Source organism: Pseudochaenichthys georgianus, chromosome 3 (assembly GCF_902827115.2).
Source record: "Pseudochaenichthys georgianus chromosome 3, fPseGeo1.2, whole genome shotgun sequence".
NCBI lineage: Eukaryota > Metazoa > Chordata > Actinopteri > Perciformes > Channichthyidae > Pseudochaenichthys > Pseudochaenichthys georgianus.
In genome coordinates this window covers 50,545,935-50,572,689 of record NC_047505.1, presented here as the reverse complement: position 1 = coordinate 50,572,689, position 26,755 = coordinate 50,545,935, and the positions used below count along the sequence as shown (strand labels likewise).

The window sequence follows — 26,755 nt, the reverse complement described above, 5'->3', positions numbered from 1 at the left end:
CTTACATGTTGAACTCAAATACCTGTACTTTCTACTTCTTACATGTTGAACTCAAATACCTGTACTTTCTACTTCTTACATGTTGAACTCAAATACCTGTACTTTCTACTTCTTACATGTTGAACTCAAATACCTGTACTTTCTACTTCTTACATGTTGAACCCAAATACCTGTACTTTCTACTTCTTACATGTTGAACCCAAATACCTGTACTTTCTACTTCTTACATGTTGAACCCAAATACCTGTACTTTCTACTTCTTACATGTTGAACCCAAATACCTGTACTTTCTACTTCTTACATGTTGAACTCAAATACCTGTACTTTCTACTTCTTACATGTTGAACCCAAATACCTGTACTTTCTACTTCTCACATGTTGAACTCAAATACCTGTACTTTCTACTTCTTACATGTTGAACCCAAATACCTGTACTTTCTACTTCTTACATGTTGAACCCAAATACCTGTACTTTCTACTTCTCACATGTTGAACCCAAATACCTGTACTTTCTACTTCTTACATGTTGAACTCCAAATACCTGTACTTTCTACTTCTTACATGTTGAACTCAAATACCTGTACTTTCTACTTCTTACATGTTGAACCCAAATACCTGTACTTTCTACTTCTCACATGTTGAACCCAAATACCTGTACTTTCTACTTCTTACATGTTGAACTCAAATACCTGTACTTTCTACTTCTCACATGTTGAACACAAATACCTGTACTTTCTACTTCTTACATGTTGAACTCAAATACCTGTACTTTCTACTTCTCACATGTTGAACACAAATACCTGTACTTTCTACTTCTTACATGTTGAACCCAAATACCTGTACTTTCTACTTCTACATGTTGAACACAAATACCTGTACTTTCTACTTCTTACATGTTGAACTCAAATACCTGTACTTTCTACTTCTTACATGTTGAACCCAAATACCTGTACTTTCTACTTCTCACATGTTGAACACAAATACCTGTACTTTCTACTTCTTACATGTTGAACTCAAATACCTGTACTTTCTACTTCTTACATGTTGAACACAAATACCTGTACTTTCTACTTCTTACATGTTGAACCCAAATACCTGTACTTTCTACTTCTTACATGTTGAACCCAAATACCTGTACTTTCTACTTCTCACATGTTGAACCAAATACCTGTACTTTCTACTTCTTACATGTTGAACTCAAATACCTGTACTTTCTACTTCTTACATGTTGAACCCAAATACCTGTACTTTCTACTTCTTACATGTTGAACCCAAATACCTGTACTTTCTACTTCTCACATGTTGAACCCAAATACCTGTACTTTCTACTTCTCACATGTTGAACTCAAATACCTGTACTTTCTACTTCTTACATGTTGAACCCAAATACCTGTACTTTCTACTTCTCACATGTTGAACACAAATACCTGTACTTTCTACTTCTTACATGTTGAACTCAAATACCTGTACTTTCTACTTCTTACATGTTGAACCCAAATACCTGTACTTTCTACTTCTTACATGTTGAACTCAAATACCTGTACTTTCTACTTCTCACATGTTGAACACAAATACCTGTACTTTCTACTTCTTACATGTTGAACTCAAATACCTGTACTTTCTACTTCTTACATGTTGAACACTAATACCTGTACTTTCTACTTCTTACATGTTGAACCCAAATACCTGTACTTTCTACTTCTTACATGTTGAACTCAAATACCTGTACTTTCTACTTCTTACATGTTGAACCCAAATACCTGTACTTTCTACTTCTCACATGTTGAACTCAAATACCTGTACTTTCTACTTCTCACATGTTGAACCCTAATACCTGTACTTTCTACTTCTCACATGTTGAACTCAAATACCTGTACTTTCTACTTCTTACATGTTGAACTCAAATACCTGTACTTTCTACTTCTTACATGTTGAACCCTAATACCTGTACTTTCTACTTCTCACATGTTGAACTCAAATACCTGTACTTTCTACTTCTTACATGTTGAACACAAATACCTGTACTTTCTACTTCTTACATGTTGAACCCAAATACCTGTACTTTCTACTTCTCACATGTTGAACTCAAATACCTGTACTTTCTACTTCTCACATGTTGAACTCAAATACCTGTACTTTCTACTTCTTACATGTTGAACTCAAATACCTGTACTTTCTACTTCTTACATGTTGAACTCAAATACCTGTACTTTCTACTTCTTACATGTTGAACTCAAATACCTGTACTTTCTACTTCTTACATGTTGAACTCAAATACCTGTACTTTCTACTTCTCTCATGTTGAACTCAAATACCTGTACTTTCTACTTCTCTCATGTTGAACTCAAATACCTGTACTTTCTACTTCTCTCATTTCCCAAACAGCTGGTTCCTTTAGTCTGAATGTGTGTTTGGTGCGTGATCATTATTCTTCAGAGTCATTGCGTGCCTATTGATTGGAACATGATCCGTGTATCCATCACTTCCTGGTCTTCTCTAAAGAAGAGGGACCAATGGAAACGTTGTCATGTTGCCGTTGTTCAGCATGGAAACATTCATTAGCTAACAATGACATTATTGTTCTATTAATATAAAGGGAGGTCAGGTACTCTTTAAAGCAGCTGCTAGCTATGGGTACTTTTTACTGAAGTACATTTCAAAGCCTCTTTACTTTGACTTGAGTAAAGAAGTTTAGTCAGTACTTCTACCAGAGTATTTTTAAACACGAGTATCTGTACTTCTACTTGAGTAAAGGCTGTGTGTGCTTTTGCCCTCTGTGGTGAGTTCACATCGTCCTCCAGGCCATCTGAGTGACTCACACACTGCGAGGTTCTGCATTACAGTTCAGCTCCAAGGTCATCAGGACGAAACCTTCCACACATCGTGCAGCGCTAAGATGACAGAGGAACGTGTATTTACAGGCGATCCTGATGGCTTCCCCGCAGCAACTAATGACTAAGTGTCCTTGAGCAAGACACTTATCCACTAATTACTGCAGGAGTGCTGTTGGGGCTGCATCTGCCCTTTGACCCCTCCACATGAGTGAAACACCAAGCGTGGTGTACAGGCATGCACTAAAGATTTCCTCAAAACGCCCTTTATTATTTCTGAATATATTTAGAAAACATTCATGTCAGACATCCCCAATGTCCTTTGTCCTTGCGGTCTATTTTTATGTTAATTGAATGCATTTCTTTCCTCATTGTAAAGCTCTATATGCTGCATTTCTTTTACGGAAGGTTCTATAGAAATACAGTTGCTATAATTGTAATACCAAGGCCCCATTACTGAGGAATGCACCATGCTTTCAACCTATTAACGTGTGTTTAAATATACTCGTGCAGCCATTGCAAGTTGATCTGGATACAAATCAGACAAATACCCAAATATAAAAATCCAACTTCAGTTCGTCCTTGTGAAGTTAAGGATGTCTAATCACACACAACATAACAGTCGGAGGTCTCCTTTAACCATGTAGTACATCTTCTGGAAAGAACCGGAACACACCCGGCTCCAGGATGACCTCCGACCAGCAGCTCAGCGCTAAATAAACAAAGCGTAGCCATGCTGCAGCTCTTGGCACAGCCCAGCTAGCCCTTAGCATGTTTTAGCGCGCCGACTCCAGAAAGGCTGTCAGTGAAGTGAGACGGTGCATTCCTGTGTGCAGACAGTCTGCAGCAGATTGCCTCTCCCTCCTGGGCAGGTTCTGCTGGAGGCCATTTGCCCCCGTGCTCCTGCCTCTAATTTCCCATAAGACCAGATGGCACTATCATTCACCGCTACCATAGAGAATAGGAGGACGCGTGCGATTGGAGGCAGACGGGAGGTGAGGAAACGATATGTGCAAGACAGTGAACATGAGGACACTGACTTTAATGTATTCCTCACATTGAGGGAGTTTTATGTTAATGAGGCCCGATGTTAAGCTCCTATTAGAACAAGATTTAATTAGGTTACACCGAAATGCTGAAAATCCTTTTTCTTGCTAAACAATTAATAAATGTGTGTTCTGATTAGTGTTTCCCGGTGACCAAACGGACGGGTTAATTCATGTTTAGTTTAAGAACTTCCATCACTGACATTTAAAGTGTTTGTAGGTGATATTGCCTTCCTGGTTCCTGCTTTGCTTTAGTGCACGGACACTGCAGTGCCGAACCACAGCTTTAAAGGATTGTTGGTGACATGCTTGTATGAATATCAATACATTATTGTTTGTTATTAAGGGAATTATTATTAATTGTTATTAAGGCCCTCTCTAAGGGAAACTTCTGCAGCAATGGAGAGTCAGGACTCAGAGAGACACGAGGAGAGTTGGAGCTTTGATGTCAAACAATGATAGTTTATTGCAAGGATACGGCCGGAGAATTCATATCACAAGTCACAGCAGCGAAAGGTTCTGCCTGCACGGGTGGGTTGTCATGTCTGATCCGCCTCGCATCTTGGCAGACCCTTTAACTAGCTTACAGAGTCAAATCCACATATTGGGGATGGGCGTAAACATCTGCAGACACAGGAGATGCCTCTCACATCTGTGGAGCTTAGACAGCCAGCGTTCTCACAGTCGTAAACCCCCCTATCAGGCCATAAACCTGACCCTTAAGTGCTGGAGCACATTCCTTAAAGGAGATAACAGAATATTGGTCGGTTATTAACGTCAACAGGCAATACGGTTAAATATCTAGGAGCAAAGACAGAATCATTCCCTCGCAGTTATGTGAATTTATGGAACCCTTTCTGGTTGGACGCAAACTGCATTTCATTGTACTCTGAGCAATGACAATAAAGTTGAATCTAATCTAATATTTGATACAGATAATATATTGCTCATGTTGTCCTTAAAAAGTTAGACTTTGAGTGTTTACTGTGGAAACGTCAGTGGTGGTTTTCAGCGCCCTCGTCTCGAAGTGCTTCCCCTTCTCTTCTCACCTCGCATGGCAGCAAATTCATTAACCCCGCTGCTTCCCTCACTCTCGCCTTGAAAGCTCTCCTCGCAGCTTCACCCCCTCGTCTAAACTGCTCTTCATCCGAGGCGTGTGAGCGACACATCTGCACGAGCGTTGACGCAACACATCTTAAGCTGACGGTCTAATATTTAAGATTTCAGAATGCGAGAGAGAAGAGTACGGGGGTCCTTTTTCTCCCTTTTCTCCTCCCCGTCTTTTCTCTCTCCTGGCCTTCTCGCTGCAGCTGACAAAACTCATACTGAGACGCCCCCCTTCAGGCGGCTCTCTGTATCAAAGTGTAGCCCCTCATCCTTCACAGGTCTGAAGCCATGGATGGATATGTTTTTAACAGGGGTCTGTCTGCGAGGCACTTGCTTAGTCATCCTGAGCAGCGTGGAAAACAACAGAGTAATCCTAAGCGTGAGGTGAGGATGAAAGGGAGACAACAGCTCCGTCCTGCGGAAACGCTGCCAGCTCTACGTGACAATTCATCCCCCAAACCCGTGTCCAGACAGCCCGTTTGAGCTTCAAAATAATGATCCGACCTGATCGCCCACCGGCAAGGCAACATCTCGGCGAAGAACGGAGGGATGGAGAGACAGAAAAGGGTGAAAATGATGGAAAGTGTCACTATAAGGGAGGAAGAGGACTGATGAAGATATACGTGTTGGCGAAAGAAGGACTCAAGCCACACACGCAGTTCAGAGGGTGATGATTAAACAAGCCACCTACGGAAAATCTATGCGGTCTCATTCTCAGAAAACAACACATATTAGCTCCGTCCTATTTGTTTTGAGCATTCAAAAGCCAAAGTAACAAAGACTTATTGGTTTAAAGGGCGATATTAAATGGTAACTCCGATGCAAAAACCACAGACTATAACCGTGGCTTCAATGTGACTGAGCACTGCTTCGGTAAGTGTTAAACCACTTCTGTTCTCCCTTGTGATATCTATATCAAATTGCGAGAAAGGCCACCAAGAAGAAATGTATCCGATTCTCATCTAAACAGCCACTGAAAAAAACAACACCACATTAGCCGTTTCCTATTGTTTGTTAGCATTCAATAGCCAAGGAAACAAAGCAATATTGATTTAAAGCGCGATAAAAAAAAAAAAGTAATGGCTTTAATGTGACTGTGATTACGTATAGTTATAAGATATGGGAGAAAATGAACAGTGAATAAATCCAATATAGTTTCCTAGTATGTGTTAGCATTCAATCGCTAAAGAAACAAAGCATTATTGAATTAAAGTTCGATACAAAAGAGTAAACTGACATGCATTTAATTACCTCAACGTGACTGAGCATTGCTTACACTCTCGTGATTAATTGTAGTTTGAATAATGAGATGAGGCAGAACATTGATAGTGAATATACCCACAGGCTGACTGTTGAAGTACTTTGGTTCGTCCTTGTGCAGTTAAGAAAGTCTAAGTTGCCAGAAAGGCCACCAAATCTATCCGTTAGCTGCTAACGTTAGCTGCTAACGTTAGCTGCTAACGTTAGCTGCTAACGTTAGCTGCTTCCTATTGTTTATTTAGCATTCAGTAGCCAAAGCCTTATTGATTTAAAGTGCTATATGAGAGTAAAGCGAGGCAAACAACTAACTGTTTATAGCTATGTCTGAGACTGAGCATGTATTTTTCCTTGTGATTTAATGTATGTAAAATAACATTAGCTGTTTCCTATTATGTGTTAGCATTCAATAGCCAAAGAAAGAAAGCATTATTGATTTAAAGTGCGATACACTGACGCTAACTCAAACCTTTAATTCGCTCAACGTGAGTGAGCATTGCTTGATTAATTGTAGTTTGAATAATGAGATGAAGGAGGACATTAATAGTGAATATACCCACAATCTGATTGTTACTGTATAGCCTACAAGAGTAAAGCGACGCAAACAACTAACTGTTTATAGCCATGTCTTTAATGCCACTGCATGTATTCCTCCTTGTTGTAAAATGGAAAGGCTACCAAATCTATCCGTTAGCTGCTAACATTAGCTGCTTCCTATTATGTGTTAGCATTCAATAGCCAAAGAAAGAAAGCCTTATTGATTTAAAGTGCGATACACTGACGCAAACTCAAACCTTTAATTCGCTCAACGTGAGTGAGCATTGCTTACACGCTCGTGATTAATTGTAGTTTGAATAATGAGATGAGGAGGGAAATTAATGGTGAATATTTTTGTTCCACTGATGTAGGCTGCAGCAGAATATCTGTTTCTATTCTGCTCAGACTTTCACATTGATTTAGCAAAGCACACAGCGCGGTGTCTGCCAGCAGCAGAACAGACCGAGGCCTCGGGCGACGGCAGGCTGATTGTGTTCAGATAAGGACATGCTCAATTCCGCCTCGCACTATTTGCATTTTTTCTTCTCCCTTCCTCCTCTCCCCGGCTTCACGCAAATTGAAAGGTATGCAGATCAACACAGGCTTATGCGAGGGGATCGTAATGAGTTGAAACAATGAGGTCCAATGCTTTCTCTCTGATTGGACTGTCAAGACTTCACCGTGATGGGAGGGGAGAAGCAAGAATCATTATTTTATTAATCTAACATGCTTCAATAGCAATATTTCTTTTTGCGTTGGTCTTTTTGAATTCTTAATCGTTTAACCTATATGTTCACTTTGTTTTATATTTTATATTGTTGCATCGATTGAGTTGTCTTGTGTCTTATCTGTCAGAGAGAACCCATTATTTATTTTATTATCATACATTTGACTGCTTGTGTCTATTAACCTGATAACATGTTACATTTTGCTGCATGTACAGGTTTGTAAAGTTGTTCACAAATAATCTGAGTGGAATTTCCTGTGTATTTTGAACTTGTGATGTGTCATTTTGTAAAGCACTTTGAGTTGCATGTGTTGAATGAAAAGTGCTTTTATTATTAAAACTAATCTGTATCTCGTCAGGCCATCATTTGCTGAAAATATGCAGGGCTTTCATGTGGTGTTGTCTGAGGTTTGGCTCTGGTTCAGACTCTCCGTGAGGCCTGGAGAGTTTTTCTCTGAGGCTCCGAGGCCTCGCCTTGTTCCCTCGCACAGAAAGAGGAACAAGTGCCAGCCTGGTGGAAAGGTCACGCGAGGTAAGGTGGAGTAGAAGTGAAGAGTGGAGAAACAAAAAGCACCTAGGAAACAGTATCACTGGATAAAAACCTTCAAGAGCTTTATGCAGAATGTATAATCATTCTGACAAACATGTGGTTGTGTGGATATTTATGAGGTGAGACTAACTTCCTAGTAACCAGGTTGCTTTAAGGCTGCACTGATACATATCTTTAAATCAACATCGCACTGTGACTCGAATGCACTGGACAAAATGCTGCTCCAAAAACAAGTCAATATATGATTAACAACAAGCCGTTTCCGCGAACAAATCTGCCAATAGAACAATGGCTTGGTAATATCACTTAAAGTAAAGATGGGATATTTAGATAAATGAGATCTTGTAGCTGGGAAACTTATTTTGAACTACAGTTGTGAACCCTTTGGATCCTCCACACATAGCGTTGTTCCTTCCAAACAACTCAACTTTGGTTTCATCTGTCCACAGAATAGTTTGCCAGTAGTGCTGTGGAACATCCAGGTGCTCTTTTGCAAACTTGTTTGTTGTTTACATGGTGTGTTCAATAAAAACATATAATTGTTTGTGTGGTATTAGTTTAAGCAGACTGTGTGTGTCTGTTGTTGTGACTTAGACGAAGATCTGGACACATTTTATGACCAACTTATGCAGGAATCCAGGTCATTCCAAAGGGTTCACAGACTTTTTCTTGCAACTGTATATTTGACCAGAATTAGGGAAAGTGTTACAAAAAGAGCCAGAAGTGCTTCGACGTGTTTTTAAGAGACTTTGACTAAAAAAGATGCCTTGTCTAAAAACAAGACGCAAGTTATTAGGTCTTATATCAAGTGTAACGACATATTCTGTCTAGAAATGTAGGATTTTACATTTTGTAAAATAGTTTGAAACTCGACGATCATTCAGCTTGTCTTTGGTTTTACTTCGAGTTATCTTTGTCAGCTATCCGTTTTATGTAGTCTTAGCAGTGTCTCAAATGTCCTTGGTATTTGTTGTCATATTTACTCTAATGCAGTTATAGTATTCGAAGAAAACTATAACTATTTTAAAGTAGTTTTGGTTAATCAGATTGAACCATTTAATCAAACCTGTCTAGCTAAAATATCACCTGGTTTTTCAAAAGCTCTGTTGTTGTCCTTTAACTTAGGCACTCTAATTCACACTGACTGTGCTAATTGTGCTGCTGTAGTCCAGTGGCAAGTATAGGAAATGTAGCGTCAAAAAAATTAAATCAATCTGTACGATATCATCATTTTTTTAAAGTGAAATACAGAGATTTTGGTAAACATTTTCATTTTCTGTCGACGACTAAGTCTTGCCTTCTTGAATCAACATCACTGCATGATGTCGTCACAGTTCAGTAGCCGTTCAGTCTTAGTGTTGTTTTCAGTCAAATCAAACATACTTAGTCCTAGTAGTGTTAACACTAGGGATGGGAACGATTCATCGAATATTTGAATATTAAAAATTATTCAGGTTTTCGAATAATTATTCATGTATCGAATATGAGTTATGAATATTTTTATTAATTTTTTATAATTATCTTTTTTTGGGAGTTGATTACATATTATCAAATTGAATAATTCAATGTATATATATACGACTGTGCCATAGCTAAATGTGTTAGGTGACGTCTAAAGGTGTGTTTTGCTCCGCTCACCGGTCTCTCACAGGGGCAGAGCTGCTGTGCTGATCTCTCTCTCTCGTGTCCGGTTATACTTCACTCGCGTTTATGTCCAAATCCATCAGATCTAGCCAAAGATATGGCTGCTGCCCCTCCCTACACGCAGACCACGCAGACTCAAACCTCATCTTAGGCCCAAATGTGGCGCAAATGCGCTCCGCAGCCGTTGCGAGGTTCCGGTGCTAACAGTTCATGTGCGTGCTCCCCCGCCCCCTGTCAAAACTCGCGACACATGAGTGGCCAGCCTAAACAACAATAAGCGCTGCTTGGCAACCGTGTGTGGCGGCAAAGTGCATAGACATTTTGACTGGAGAGATTTAGTTTTGCCGGTATTCAACATATTTTACCAGTCATAGTCCGGTAATCATTTACACTCCAAGAAGAGTCCTACACAGACATGGCGTCAAAAAGGAGTAATGTGTGGAAATATTTCGACCAGGTTAGTGAGTGCGGTGTAGAGGTCAAACTATGCCAAATGAAACTTATTAACTTATTATATACATGCTATACCTTGCTATACCCGCAACCTCCGTTCCAGCTGAGAGGGTCTTCTCTACAGCTGGCCTGATTGTGAATCGCCTCCACACATGAAAGCTGTAGGCCTATAGCTGTCAAACTGTGATCACCAGTGCAATACATTTGACAAATTCGACTTGGTTTCTACACTTATTTGAACATGTATGTATTTCTAAAAAATTATAGAAAAAAAAAGATATGTACATTTCGTTTTTTTGGGGGGTCGAATATTCGAATATACAATTGCTTTCAAATTCCCATCCCTAGTTAACACATTTGACAATTTCTGTCTGTCACGCAATTTGACTGTTTAGTCAAATCTCTCAGCATCCGTATTTTGAGAAGAATAAGACACTAATCTGAAGATAACACTACTAACAACTTCAGGTATTTCTCATGGACGGTGGAGACCAAACCAGAGCTAGTAGGAGAGCTTACATCTGTCAGACTTCAAATAAATACTAATGTTGATCCATGTCTAATAAATACGCAACATGCTCTCAAACAACTCAAATACTGCCCTTTTGCTCAACATACTTGTAAAGCAACATGTAAAGCTCACAACGTGGACATTTTTCAAACCAATGACCTTCAAATATATTGCATCCGTGGGAAATCTACATCTACAGTACGTACACGATATGATTATAAATAAATCATTTAGGGACAAGGGGGTGAGATTAAATAAGTTATACTTCTTCTCACTCCTTTTCGAACACGAGATGTGGCACTGTTTATGTTGCTAATGCTGTTGTTGTTGTTTTTGATTTCTCTTACATGACTATGCACGGCAACATTCGTTTTGTTTTGTAATTATTTATTTTACTTGTTCGAAATAAATGTATCAATCAAAATCAATCAAGTGGATAAAGCGTGGAAGCATTCGGTTTGTTGCTATGAGCTTTGGGTTCTTGTATATTACATACAAATATATTGTATATAATATGCAAAATAGTACTTTCATAAAGAGTGTGTGTATCTGTCTCACACAGGTTCCCACAGAGATGAAAGTGTAAGTACACGGGCTCAGAGTGTATTAGGTATTAAACTGACACACAACACGGTTTTTTCTCAGAGTACTCCTCGACGCACAGCGAGACTTCCTGTCTGAGAGAGAGCAGTCATCAGAGCGGTGGGGGGGCAGAGGGAGGGTGGGGGGGGGGGGCGGTTTTACCTGGGCTCACCTCTATAGAAACCACTCTGAGTAACAGCTCAGGGCTCTCACACACACACACACACACACACACACACACACACACACACACACACACACACACACACACACACACACACACACACACACACACACACACACACACACACACACACACACACACACTCCAGTTAGCCAGTCTTGCGCTATTTCTATTCTATTTTATTTGTATCTACTTGATCTGTTTTATTGTGTTTGTACGGCGACCTTGAGAGACTTGAAAGACGCCTATATAAAATAAATGAATTATTATTATTATTTACTGTTGGAGGAGCCTGTGACCTGAGATTTTCATTGACATATCTACACTGTAGCTATGTACGTATGACAATAAAAGCCTTGCATTTTGAATCTAGCCAGTTAGCATTTTCCACCACTGTGTTTGTTCCAGTGGTGGAAAGTAACTGAGTACATTTACTCAAGTACTGAACTTAAATACGAGCACTTACTAAAATGTTTCCATGTAATGCTACTTTATACTTCTTTTCCCCTACATTCAGGGACGCAAACACACGTATGGTGAAAAAGAGAGAACTATTCGAAGCAGCATAATATACCATCTGACAAAGGCCTGTGCTATAATGTTATTTTTAACAACTTTTTTGTTACTGTCTTAATATACCTGTTTTTCATTTAGTCTCTTATTTTTGTATAACTATGCCTTAACCTCACTGAGCTGAGGTTATTTGAGCCTCTCAGTCCGTCAGGAGAGAGCTCTCTTCCACCTGGTCATAGAAAAAGCTCTTTAAATTCGTTAGCATAGCTAGCTAACCAGATGCTAATAACAACAGATCGCCACTGGGCTTACAACTAAAAGCCACGCAAAAACTGCGGCATGTGTACGGCTCCTTATGGATACTGCAATATTTGAAGTGCTGGAGCGGCGTTCCTCTCTGTCAGCACTACACCACGTGACGACATGTTACGCTCGTGTTGTGTTCAAGGAACCTATCCTTGGCCAGGAAAAACAAGCACTTTTTAATTATTTTGCGGTCTAGATTTCTTAAACATTTTTTGAACTGAGAAGTTGTTCGTCAGTCCGTGAAAATTAATTATACACCTCTAAAGATTAGACCAGTGACGTAAGCTTGATATATCCAATATATTACAAAAAGATACAAAGAAAGTCCGAAAAATCAATAATTTGAGACTACAAGAAAAATGCTACTTGAAGCAACACTATTAGCATTCTGATAATGTCATAGATAATAATAAATCACATCTGGATGCCATTTTTCAACAGATTGAGATACGTTTACTATTGCTACTTTAAGTACATTTTTCTGATAACCCTTCTGTTACTTGTAATTGAGTACTTTCACATGAATGTCCTACTTAGTAAAGGATCTGAAAACTTCTTCCACCAGAGACCCTAACCATAGTTTCCTAATGACTGCTTATGCTTGCAGGTAATTGGTGTGTTGAACGGGAGGAAGTTGATTGTAAAAACAGATCTCTGTTATTGTATCAGGTCTATTGTGAAAACATGGAACCCACAAGAGCACGGTAAACATTGATAAAATCTCGTGGAAGATCTTGTGTTTTTACATCACACAACTGCATGTCTGGGCAGAAGGCTTTACATACTGTCCTGATGTTCCCCCGTTGTTTAAACTGATGGTGCGGACAAACAACGGAGTGTGTTGTGGCGCGGGTATTTACCTTGAAGTCATCTGGAAGGAGCAGTTTGCTGGTCCTGAGGAAACTGAGGATGTAGCGGAATATCTCTCCGTCCCGATCTATGAAGTAGTGCTGCTTCAAGCTGTCCAACACGATGGGCTCCGTGCCATTGAACAGACGACTGATTCTGAAAATTGAAAATAGACACACACACACACACACACACACACACACACACACACACACACACACACACGCACACAAGCAGGCAGCCGCACACACACACACACACACACACACACACACACACACACACACACACACACACACACACACACACACACACACACACACACACACACACAAACACACATAACAGAGTCAGCCAGCTCCCTTCAAATGCATGAAACAATTACCCTCCATTTATTTTTCAATTTTATTAGCACTAAGCTTGAAATGCATTAGCATCCTAGGTTGAAACAAGGGGCTTAAGGCACAGTTCCTCCATTTCAGACTTGTTTGAAGTGTCCCTTCTGCGGAGAGATTACAACAACACACACGCGTGCTGCTTGTACTTACAGAAATTAATAGCATGAATGTAGCATTACAGCTCTATTATTCCATCTGTCAGAGGGCTGGGAAGGAAACGAGGTAGGAAACGGTGGAGGTCCACACAATAATGTAACGGGAGAGAGACATTTCTTGACTCTGTTGTGAATTTAAAAAGGGATTTAAACAGCTGCACCTGACTGTACTTAATGCAGAGTTATGGTATCACATGCTGGGTTTCACTATTTCACTATGTAATGCTGTGGATACACATGAGTCTTTGAGGACAACCTATTCTTGCACTGGCCTGTATTTAAGTTCCTTCGCAATCTAATCGAAATGTATACTCAAATGCATATTTTGGTGATATTGGACCGCCATAATAAAATAAAATCAACATATTGGGACTCTACATCATATGCCATCACACAAATATGTTGCTTCTTCCTTTTTATGTTCTCCTATTATACATCATAGTATATATCCGTATTGGTCAGGTTTATCAAGAGCAGTTTTTTGTTGATGGCAAAGAAAATATTGAAAAGTTTTCAATATTTTCTTTGCCATCAAATGGAACAACAAACTGCGGAAACACATCAAAATCATCTGTAAAAGCTGGAATACTGAAAATAACATTACCCCAAAGTAAGCTGGAATCACATCAAGATTGTTTTCCTATCTAATAATGAATTAAAAAAACTGAATTTTCCAAATATCATCAGGACGGTAGCATCCTATAGAGACACTTGTTGCTGTCTCAGTTAACTCCTTCCCTCCTAAGGTGAAGGGTTTGGTTAGAGTCGGCTACAGGCGCTCACCACTCAATATCATCAGGACTGGTCTATGCAGACACTTGTTGCTGCTCGGTGTCCTTTAGTTAACTCCTTCCCTTCCTAAGATGAAGCGTTTGGTTAGAGTCGGCTACAGGCGCTCATCAAGGCAAAGACAGAAAGGAATTGCTGTTATCTTGAAACTTTCATCACACCACGTTCGCTCCGCGCCTCCAGATACCTCTGGACAGATATTCATTTCCACTTGTCTTTGTGAGGTGTTCTTGCAGCGTCTACCTGCAGGTCCCTCGTTCACTGGACGGATCCATCTAAGTATAAGCAGTGTTTTAACATCTGATCTATTGGGGAAGGCTGGTTGAATTATTGTTGCGTCACAAAAGTGGCAGTGTAAATAATACTCTTTACATGAAATCTGTTCTCCCGCCGCACATGTCCCTTCGCCTGGCTGAGGAAGGGCTCTTGGCAGGGCGCTGCGTGGCTGTCATTATCATCACTTCCTTAATCACGGTAACAGCTTCCACGTCGGCTGACAAAGTTGTACGACAAAGAAAGCTATGTGCCATAACGCGCCGGCCAGCAAGCCCAGCGCCGCCTGAGCACTGCTGCTGTCAACGCGTGTTAGACGGAGAGGACGGGAGCCGCCGTGGGAACGTGGACAAACAGCGGGGGCTGGCTCCACTCGTCTCTCTGCATCTACAAGCCTCTTGCTTTGTTAAAGAGCGGGATCTAATGCTTGTATCAGGTATCTCCTGACCCCGATGTGTCGACTCCGCGCACTGAAGCTATCACGTCAAATGTGTTTTTCTTTGACTTGTGAAGAAGCAAAGATGGTTCTCCCTCGCTTCCACTCTTTCTTTCTCTTCCTCCGTCTCCATCCTTCTCCCTTGCTCGCTTTCTCTCTGGAAATCGATGCAAAATGCTTTATAAAAAACCAATACTCATCTCCCTGTTTCGCCCGAGGTGTTCCTTTCTCATATGGTCTTGCAATTCTTCCAGCTAGAATTTCACCATACCCCTCCAGGCCAACTCTGTTTTTCATCTCCACTTTTTTAAAAAGCAATTAAAATGCTGCCTGTTTTTCTTTTTCTTTCCCTCTCTTCTACTCCCTTCACTCTCGCTCTCTGTTGGTCTCCTCATTTTTACCCTTTCAGTTAAATCCCTGAATTGGATGGTTGGGAGGAGGGGGGGGGGGGGTCATTTTAACAGGTAGGGAGATAGAAAAGGGTGTTGGGGGGGGGGGGCATGCACGGAGAAATTAAGATAGACAAAAAAGCAGATTGATGTGGAGAAAGAAGAAAGAGACAAAGAAATCAGAAGAGAAACAGAATATGAGAAGAGATGGAGAGAGGAGCGGGAGAAGATACAGACACACCTCCATGCAGAGAGGAAGAGTGAGGAAGACGAGGGAGGTTATTGAGGACAGGAAAAGCTCAGATCTCCCCAAGTGCGGGCAGAGAGGGGTCTGCAGGAGGTGGAGGGGCGTTCAGGTACCACTGATTCGACGGGAACAGATGCCGCCTGGAGACGCTAAAGGGCCCAGGGAGTGAGCGTCCTGCCTCACATCACACAGTAGTGGAAAGAAGTTCCAAAACAAGGACTACTTTACGTTAGCTAAATATGTGGTAAGGCTTCATTACAATCAAATCAGTGTAATATTGTCTCTGTTATTTTGCAGCTACATAAAATTACTGTTCCGGCACAAGAGCTACAATTAACTCTCATTATTATTTAATGTTAAGCGATTAAAACTAAACAGCTAACTTTACTTCAGATCGCAGCGATGTGTGTTAAGAAGTGGTTCAATATGTGGCTACAATCAAATCAGATTCGTGTGTAATTTCCATCCAGGTTTTTTTACATTCAATATGAAAACAGCAACGACAATTGTCTTACATGGTTATCTGGGAACATATAATCATTGAAGGCTTTGTTGGCCAATATTCCCAGATGTGATTGCATCGAGAAAACTCAATTTCACAACCACTGATAACCGTCACCGACTCGTATCCCCACACGTCGTGTTGCTAGGCATCACAATGTCTGCCAAAACATTTTCTCTGTTATTTTGCAGCTACATAACATTTCTGTTCCGGCGCACGAGCCACAATTAACTCTCATTATTATTTCATGTTAAGCGATTCAAACTAAAAGTCAAACAGCTAATTTTACTTCAGATCGCAGCGATGTGTTGGCGCCGTGTTAAAAAAGCAACGCTTGAGGCCTTGCAGTGGTCTTTTCACAACACTTTCCTCGTCTCTGAAACGCCCCCCCTTTAATCCCCAGCTTCTGTTGAGCAGAGACTTTGCTCTGAGCGAGCGGCGCAGCGAGAGCATCAATGTTTCACGACCCCTGTCCCTGAACGCGGCCCGCACGGAAGAAGATGAATGACCGCACATTACTTACTAGACTAACTTTCTCTTGGCACGCTGCATTATTTAGGAGGCAATCTATTACAAGTAATCATCAACTCTAAACTCTTTAACCCTGCTCTCTTAGTTCCACTGATGGAAAGTAACTAAGTACATTTTCCACTTATTGTTGAGTGTTTTCATTAAGAGTGGGCCCTATTATGCTAATGTCCATGTCCCTTAACTTAAGTGTCTCTACTGGGACATGTCTCCATGCTTTAATGTTCAAAAAGCTCTTTATTTGTCTCAGCACCTCTTTTCACCCTCTGTCTGAAACCAGAGCCCAGTCTGCTCTGATTGGTTAGCTGGCCGGCTCTGTTGTGATTGGTCAACCGCTTAGAGATGTCCCGCCCCTTAGCCTATGACGTACAATGTGTTGGAGCGCTAGCCAATAGAAGCGCTACTGTAACTACGTGATGTCACTATGTTGTGGAAAGCCTCAGAAGAGCACAACAGGGCCGCTTTAATGCTACTTACTATTTAACTCTCTCATCTACAGTCTACATGCGGTCCACACTAACCACAATGCTAAGAAGCTGGTACATGTATAACAGCTTAATGTAATAAACACAAAATAAGACTGTGAACTTATCCGTGAGTACTTTTACTTTTTATATTTGAAGTACGTTTACCTGATAACCCAAAATGAGCCATTGACCTAATGAGTACTTATATTTGTTGGTTCTTTGAGTACATCATGATGCCAATACTTTTGTAATCGTACTTAATCATAACCAGGACTTTTTCATGTAATGGAGTATTTGTAGACAATACTATGCATACTTTTATTTAAGTACAGGATCCGAGTACTTCTTCTAACACTACTTAGTTTCCGGTTTTGCCTGTTTGACCGGACATGACTGAATGCAGCGTCTATATAAATATCTCTCTCTCTCTCTATATATATATATATATATATATAAATATATATATATCAATGCGGCTTTGCCAGTGTAATTGTTTTGCTTTCTGCTGTCAGCCATTATCCTAATTCACACAAAAGGGCCCCTCCTTCCACGGGCTCCAACGGAAAGTGTAGCCCTGAGGCCCTGTGCACTGAGGAGGCTGGAAGAGAACAGAGAGAGTATGCATGCGTGTGTGTGTGTGTGTGTGTGTGTGTGTGTGTGTGTGTGTGTGTGTGTGTGTGTGTGTGTGTGTGTGTTTCAAAGTGAGAAAGTAACAGAAAGAGAGAGAGGGGGCAAAGGAGCATGTGTGGAAGAGAAACACTCACAGTGGCATCCGGTCTTTACTCTCTCTGTGATAACACCGTTTGGGCGCTTCTTCTTCTCCCCGTATGAATAACATCTTTGTAACATGAAGCTCGCATCGGAGCGTAAAATAAAATGTAAGACTGTCATGAACACGAGAGCCGGTTCTACGCGCGATGAGTCATTTGACGGTTTTTACTCGAAAATCTGAATATCATTAGCATTTTTTCATTAGAAAAACCGCCGTCTTGTTGCCCCTGGATAATCGCATACACACCACCCCATTAACAGAAACAATTATAAACCCTTGTCTGCGATTGGCTTTAGTTTCCGTGTTAGATGTCAGGAACAAAAGGGATTTCCTGTCAGCGGCTTCAAGACTTTAATATTTATATTACCCAGGGATTAAGGGGATCCTGTCTGGCATGTTTTCAACCACCTGGTGAATGCTTACGCTGGCCCACATGGGACTGCCAGCTGAGTGCAGCGTGGAGGGAACGACGCACCGCATTAGCTTTGGGAGGAAATGTGCAGCGTGGAAATCAGCGGAGAACAGAGCTACCTCCGCTGGTGTCACCTCGTGTGAGCATGGAGCTAAACGCGAGATGAAGTGGGAGGGAGGGAGGACTACCAACGGCTCTTACACAACGGGAATCATGATGACTACATCTTAGGACACTGAGGGAATCAGAGGCCTCAGAAAGCCGGAGTTCCTTTCTCTTCCTGTCCCAAACAAATTGAGATAATCGAAAGCAAGCGTTTGAGGTGTCGACGTTTCCCTGAAACACCAGCCATGTTTCTACAACTTTTCAAACATAGGAATATACTCATGAAAGTCTTCACGCTTTACTGTCGTGTCTGGAAAGTAACCTTTATGTTTGACACTGATAACGACTTTAAATGAGAGGTTTTTGTTGCAAAAGCTACGTCTAAATTACTCGGAGAATCTGTATTCGACACCCAAACGAGGAAGATCTGATCAGATTCAAAGCTTTTATGATCCACACATTCAGGTTTCCCTCCAAGGATCCTTCACAGCACTCTGATCTCCTGACCAAATAAACAGGCGATGATAGGGGGTGCACGCAGACGTGGTTGCTTGTAGATGCACCACCATTAAAATCCCAATTAAAAACATGTGAAAGCATCTGCACCGGCCAGATTGACAGCAGCTGCATTTCCAAATGCAAGGAGACACAAAACAAAAGCCCTGGAGGTGTATTAAAAAATAATCAGGACTAAAACAAAGAGAAACAATCAAATGGATCGTTTTAGAGCCATGAGAGTATTGAAATGATGAGACATTTCCCCAAAAAGACATTACAGTTGTGAAGTTGTGAAGTCAGCGAAATTACTTGTTAGCAGCATAAATCCAATGAGTCCTAATTAAGAAAAACACCAGTTCAATTATTTAATAACTGATTTAATGACTAAAATTAAGCTGTTAAATAGAATTCAAATCAACTTGAAGATTTAATTTGGAAAGGACACCATAAAGTAAAAAGACTGTCCCCATTTCCCATACACTCTTCAAATGGCGATACACAATGATATCGATGTTAGATAAATTAATAATAAAACTAATGCATATGAGAGATGCGTCTTAGTGTAAGTAAAGTCTCACATTTAAAACAAAAGATGCACTCTGTACAATTAGTTAAGTTAGAGTCTGAACTTCATGAAGTTTAAATCACAATATAAACTCTTTAAAATGCCGAAAACTCAAAAACTCTGATAAATAAGGACATTATTTACAAGAACTGATGCATTCAGTATGAGAGCATGTCCTGCCTGGAGTAGGTAAGTAAGTTAGAGTCTCACATTAAAGAAGATATCACAAAGAAATCAACATATGCCAATAAATCCTTAAATTGATGATAAATAAGAAATACTTAATATGCAGTGAGACATGTCTTATGGAGTAAATTAGTCAGTCTCAACTTCATGAAGATTTCACGTTTAAATCACAATATACTCTTTTTAAAATGTCAATAAGTCATAATATTGTGACATAAGATACATGGATGTCCTGTGCATGTGAGAGACGCGTCTTACCTGGAGTCTGGGTACTTGGTGAGGGTCGCCAGGCTGCTGGTGTACATGTGTCCCCCGACATCGATGTGCACCGGGGCGTTTGATTTGGTCAGCTGAGCCGGCAGAGGGATCCCCTGCGAGGCCAGAGGAGAGACCGGGGACCGGGTCAGAGACAGCCGAGACATGCTTCTTCCCTCCTGAAAGCAAGTGTACAGAAAAGCCATGGGAGTGGTGGTAAGCATTTGAACAGAAACACACAACAACACTATGCTGCTGGTGCGGCGTGGAGCAGAGCCTCTCTGGATGCTATCAGATCACTTCCATGTCTGTCTGGTCGCATATTTAGCCGGGAAATTATTGCCACCGCTCTAATTAAGTATGTTTGCATCTTTCCATGCAGCACCGGAGGCGAGGATAGGAGGATGCTTATTAGAGAGAGAGAACGAGAGGAGGGGGGAGAGAGATGGACAGATATAAAGACAGTGAGAGAGAGGGAGGAATGCTAGGTGTCAGCCTCCAGGGGAATAAAACAAACTGCTGCTGCAATATTCTAATTAAAGGTCGCCGTATGTGTTAGACGTGATGCACCCAGACACACCAAGCACCAATCTGAGAGCCAGGAACACGACGGGGGTGGGAGATGAGGTGGGGGGGTTACTTTTCGTCTTCCTCTTTGCACACGTACAGTCAAAAACAAAAGAGGTGATGGCTTGTTTTGTCATGAAAAACGCGCGAAAAGCCCCACTTTACGGTCTACAGTCACAGGCCCAATCATGACGTATTTCTCTCCGTAAACGAGTTGACAAAATGTCAGAAAGATTACATTTTGTGCCATATAATATAACCTCGTGTTAATCTAAGTGCTCCAGCTTTGGGGGACTGGTTTGAGATATGGTGCACGCGGAGGTCAGCAGCTGGGTTTGATTAGCTGCTGAAATGTCTGATGAAATCTATCTTCTTTAAAGACTTCGATACGACTCCATATGGTCCTGGGAAATCAATGGATGCATTTGGGTCCAATTGAGTAGAGCGTTTTGTTTTCCAACATTAAAGTGGACATATTTTAGTGCCTACGAAGTGTAAAACACAACAGGAGAGGATAGGATTTTTCTTACTTTAAGTTTCCCTAACGATCAGTGACTAAAGGCCACATTGTGTTATCATTACTCATCCGTTCCCCTGCAGGCGCTTAGGTCTGAAATGCAGACCTTTCCTGACGCAACACACAACCAAACTTTGAATATTACTTTGAGCTCCACTGTGCAACTACACAACAGATTGGGGTAATAGGATTTCACCCTCCAGTAAATCAGCAGTTGATCAGTAAGTGTGGTTGCATATTATGGGCTGTTTGCCCTGCCGTATATGGTAAACCAGAGGCCGGTGTGAAAGGCCAGATCAGCCCCTCGGCTTCGAGAGGACAAACGCCGCTGGGCAAAAAACGAGACAGGAGGGTTTTCCTTTTTTTCTCAGGGTGTTGCCTGGCTCACAGCAGTATCATGTTCGTTTAATACGATTACAGTAGGACGGGATTACATTTCAAATCCAAGGAAAAAGAGGAAAAAAACTTGTAAAGACTGAAGAAGTTTGGGGTCCCAGCACCGGTATCCCCCCTCCTTCACTCCTTAACAATTCAACAATACATGTAGAATATAATCGGAACAAAAAAAGAGAGAAAAATGCATATAAAGCTCCCAAATCATCATAATTTCATTCAACATCTGTCTCATTAAATCGCTCTCTATCTCCCCCTACACAATCACACACAGCATACATGACACATTCCACCACAAAACACCGTAAAAGCATCAACTTCCCCCTGCCTCCTTCCACTGACCCTCATAAAGTGTTGTAGCCAATTCCATCCTTTAGACATCCAAATAATATGAAAATCCTCTGCGTACACGATGGAAATAGTACGCACACGGAATTGTTAGAATGGGGAACAACCCGGTACAACATCCCACTCCACACGATGTGCTCTGCCTTTAATTCGACCAATGCTCAACATGGCGTCTTATTCCATGCTGTACAATTAAAATCAGGATCCTGACACGTGTGATTCATCAGGCGCTGGATAAAAACTGCGAGAAAGAAAGGGAAAAGAGGAAGGTAAACCCCTCTGGTTTCCACGCTGCTCTTTCGCACCGGTTCGACTATCCGACAGGCTGCACTGTGCGGAAACACATCGGATTATGTGGAAAAATGACATACCGTTTCAAACATCGTGGAAATCCGTGCCGGCGGTCAGTCCCAGCTCCTGTCCGCGTAAAACCCCGGAAAATCTCAAATATTTTTCTCCAAATGCCCTCGAGTCTGTGGTACACTTACACCAGCATCCAGCTCCGGCACGAACCTCTACGCTGTGTTTTCTGTGTATCCCAACACAAAGCAGCCTTCTAAAAACACACTACAGGCTGTGGCCGGGCTGGACTGCTTTAGCGAAAGAGTCTCTGTGGCTTTAAAGGCTCTTATTGCACGGCTGGCTCGACTTGTCCTCGGCGAGCATCTTTGTACCAAAGCGCACAGGAAGCTTCCTTACCTTGTACATAGATGAGATGATCTCCTTCCTCTTCTGTGCTCTTATTTTGGATACGCGTAAAATTGTGCGCTCTTGTTGGATCCCTGCTTCGTTTTTTCGGCTTCTTCTTGTTCTTGCTTTTTGTTGCCTAAATGAAACTGCCCCTGTGGTTTGTTATGAGAAGAAGAAAGCCAATAATCCGTCTCTAAATAACAGAGCCGAGCTGAAAAAGAAAGATCTGGCTCCGGGCAGCCCAAGTGCCTCTGGGCCAGGGATTAGGCTACAATTAGCTCAACTCCACTCTCTCACCCAGGCAATTTTCTCAAGGAAGAAAGAACGTGATATACCCCCTCCTTATCCCGAAATTATGACTGCAAAGATATAACAACTTGTCTAATTGTTACCCCAGCTAAAGTAGACGGGTTCCCTTAACGGTGTGAAGTTGTAGGGGGTTGGAAACCTAACAGGCAACTGTCGCTCAATGGATTTCGAGCAGCAAAAAGCTGATTTTAATCATTGTCATTTCGTCTGATGTAATAGCTCCCCGGGCAGTTCCAGCTAGTAGGCATACATTTCCATCTCCATCTCCAGCCTGGATCTAAAGTTTAAAGCCATAGTCCTTCACTCATAAAAGGCGCAGTAACTTGTTGATAAAGTCCCAGTAGGAAAAATATGTTGAAAATGAAGAGATATCCTTGAACCAATATCTTTCACGCGGTGATTTCCCCCCTCTGTCTCTCCCTCTCTCCCTCTCTCGCCTTAATGTCTGGAGTTGTAACACCAAATTTCCTGCAGGCCATTAAAATCAAATGACGTCTATGGACATGCATGCTGCTGCAGAAAGCGCCCTCACAACCTGCCCGCAGCCAAATGCGCCATTTCAATTATAGCGCAGGGCTTAGATGGAGATATTGCCCAGAACAACCCCCCCCCCCCCCCTTGCTTCACTCTCAAATGAAAGCAGTCAGCCTCCAGACTTCTTCTTTTTGAGGGAAAATAAGACGCTGGATGACAATTGTTATTTTTTAAACATATAAAGAAAGACACCATGCAGGTGATGATGAAGCGCGTGAAAGTGGCGTGCCACATTTGGTGAAGGGTAAAGAGGGAGACAAGGAGAGCGTTATTTATTTATTTGAATGTGTGTTTATTTGCGGGTAAATAACTGTGAATAATTGATGCAACATGGAGCCCAGTAATTACTCTCCAGCATCCGGAGAGGTGGGAGGCTCGTTTCTTGATATTTGGCGCCAACCAGTGTAGGAACTTGTTATTGGTCCGCAGAACATGTAGTTTCACTTTTTGGGAGAGGTCTCTATTGTTTCAAGACGAAACATATGATATCTTATTGATCCCGTTTCATTTAAAGGTCTTTTATTGTCTGTTACCTGCTCCAATAATATACTCTTAATCATAAGGAGGTTCATTTAACCATGTACATCTAGTTACCTGTGAAATCATAATCTAACCTAATTTAAGTATCTCAATAAAGTAACCTGATTACTTTCGTGACCATTGGATTACTTTAATATCAAACACCAATACATTTTAGCGATATTATTTTAGTTTAATACATCATTTGAATACAAAACACAATCTTTTGTTTAATAAATCACATACTAAATTAAAATACATTATATAAAGAAACGTAAATTAAGTGTTGCCATGAGGCTTGTGGAGTAACGGATTACATTTAACAGGATTACGTAAAGCAGGTTTTCCTATAAATAAAATATATTTTTAACCTAATTATCTTGATTTCTTATTTTCCAAGGTGACATGGTTTTTCTTATAAAATACTGAAGCATACTTTTGATATTTATTTCTCTTGTGTTTATTTGCATTTGACATTGAGGTCATCTAATCCGGTTACATTATGTTATATTGTGATAATCAGATTACCGAATGGATTTTCTTTATAGGTTACATGTTTAAATTAACCCTGTGCTTAATATGTCGTTCTTAAATGTATTTTAATATTGTAATCCTGCTAGTTATAGTTAAAAACTGTAACACTAATCCGATTACATATTTTTAATTTAACTGTACAGAGAAAACAGTTAGCTCGTTATTCCGTTACATGTAATCCGTTACTCCTCAAATAGAAGTTACGGTATCTTCCAACATCTAAAATGTCAATAATTCAGATGTAAAATAAAGTAGTGATACCGGTGATTTCGCAGCAGCGGAGTGGGAGTGTGAACGCGTCTCTCCTTGAAGCGGTTCACGTCTTTGTAATTAGAAACACTCCGCGCCTCGGAGCGATCCCATCATCCCTCGCGGCACAGATTTGTTGTTTCCAGAGGTACGACCTGCAGGGGAACTGGATCTTTTTTCTCATTAAAGGAAACAAGCCCCGAGTTAGTTCAATTACATGAAGTATGCAGGGATGTTGTAAATTTAAAGATTTAAATAGCTTACAAAGTGGCCCCGGGCCCCATCAGTTAATTTCCTTAATTTATGGATTTTAGCGGAGTGTCTATGTCGAAGGGAAGAAGTAGGTCATCTTCAGGACTTGCATTCGGCTTTGAGATTTCACAACAGATGGAAACACGTGTTCTTCTGACCAGCAGGAGCAGGTGGAAGGAGAGGAAGTCAGGTTCCCTCTTACTGAAACCAAAACGTCACCATGAGTGAAAAACATTGCTTTTCAGGTGAGAAAGAAAATGCAGACGGTTGTAATATTGGACCCAAGTAATGAGATTATTGATGTGTCCGTCTCCTTGATGCACACCGGGGAAGATAACCGCTATAGCATTAGGGTTGCCAGAAACTGACCATGATCAAAATCGATTATTCGGCAGCCCTGGCGAATAATAATCGATTATTCGACCGATTCGACCGATAATAATAATCGATTTTTCGAAGAAAAAAAAAAAAACATAAATAATTAAAAAAATATATATAAATAAATCGATTTTTAAAAATAATATTCGATTATGGAGACTGTAACGAATATTCGAATAATCGCTGGCATCCCTATATAGCATCCATTAAAGGATTGTTCAACCAACTTGTAATGTTTGCCTTTCTTAAAGTCGAATCCATATAGATGTTTGCTTAATGTTTAAGATGAAGAAGCAGCAAAAAGAAAGATGAAACCGCGTGGATGAAAGGAACAACTGTCCTTCAGACGGCATATGTAAATGAAGGGTATGAATTAATGCGTGACCTTAGAAGAGTAATAACTTTGCCTATAGGTTCAACAGCAGGTGCTAATAGTGCGGTTTCATAAAGTGGCTCAAAGGAGGACAATATTATGCCTTTCTCTAAGATACTTTGTCCTTAAAACACAAGAGCTTTTTGAACATATGATTTATTATTATTATTAATATGAAGACATTTTTTGTTTTTTTTGTTGAATATACAAATTATTACCATGAATGTGGATAAATACTGTATTATCACAATACGGTATTCTGTTTTTCACATTTGTTATTTTTTAATCTGTTCGAAATAAAGACTGAAAGAAAGAAAGAAACATTAAAGCATGGAGACATGTCACAGTAGAAACACTACTAATATGAACCTGTAAATGAGCACGATGAGCCCCTTTAATGCATAACGTCTGAACTAATAAACAATGCTATACAACTCTCGACGGCCTTGTACTCATATTACGTGTTACTGAGAAATACTCAAAAATGTAACCTCACTTACATAAAATGATGCAACACAATCATAGTCCAATTGCTGCGTTTCTGTGTTGTGTGGAAATCCAGAAGGCCTACATTGAGGAATCAATAAACTCTGCTTTTTCCATGTACACATACTAATGCTAACAGGAAGTTAGGACATAGTACCACCTGCTGGTTAGCAGCCACACTGAGTGATCACTGTTTATGGATGCACTCATGTAGAAAGGTCGAGCTGCTTGTATCCGGGGTCACAGGTTTAGCTTCCACGTGGTCCCTAAGAAGCATGTATTTACCGGTGCTTGTTAGTGGCCCTAAATGTCAAGTCAGTGTTATTTATACAGCCCTGAATCACTTATCTGCCTCAGGGGGATTACAGTCTGTGCAGCATGCGGTGGTGGAAGAAGCACTCGTGTTATTTTTAGAGTAGAAGCACTCATTTGTAAATATGGGTACTGCTAATAAAGTACTTCTGATGGCAAGTGTTGTCAAAGTACTTGTGATGCGTAATGTCCCATTGATGCATTGATGAGGCGATAGTGT

The 26,755-nt window shown here is 40.8% G+C and overlaps 1 protein-coding gene across 3 annotated transcripts in view; it reads right to left on the bottom strand.

Annotated features, from left to right (window-relative positions):
- LOC117443518 (BTB/POZ domain-containing protein kctd15) overlaps window positions 1-23,429 on the bottom strand; it is a 48,483-nt gene extending 25,054 nt beyond the window's left edge. The window contains exons 1-3 of one of the 3 annotated variants that reach the window (XM_034079459.2): window positions 22,599-23,429; window positions 20,078-20,253; window positions 13,109-13,253 (exon numbers count right to left, since the gene is read on the bottom strand). In XM_034079459.2, the coding sequence (XP_033935350.1) occupies window positions 13,109-13,253; window positions 20,078-20,253; window positions 22,599-22,607 (330 nt within the window). In that variant the 5' untranslated portion in view covers window positions 22,608-23,429. Of the gene's footprint in view, window positions 1-13,108; window positions 13,254-20,077; window positions 20,254-21,893; window positions 22,207-22,270; window positions 22,516-22,598 lie in introns of those variants that run through there. The other 2 variants (XM_034079456.2, XM_034079448.2) reach the window with 2 other exon arrangements.
- Window positions 23,430-26,755: the final 3,326 nt, after the last annotated feature.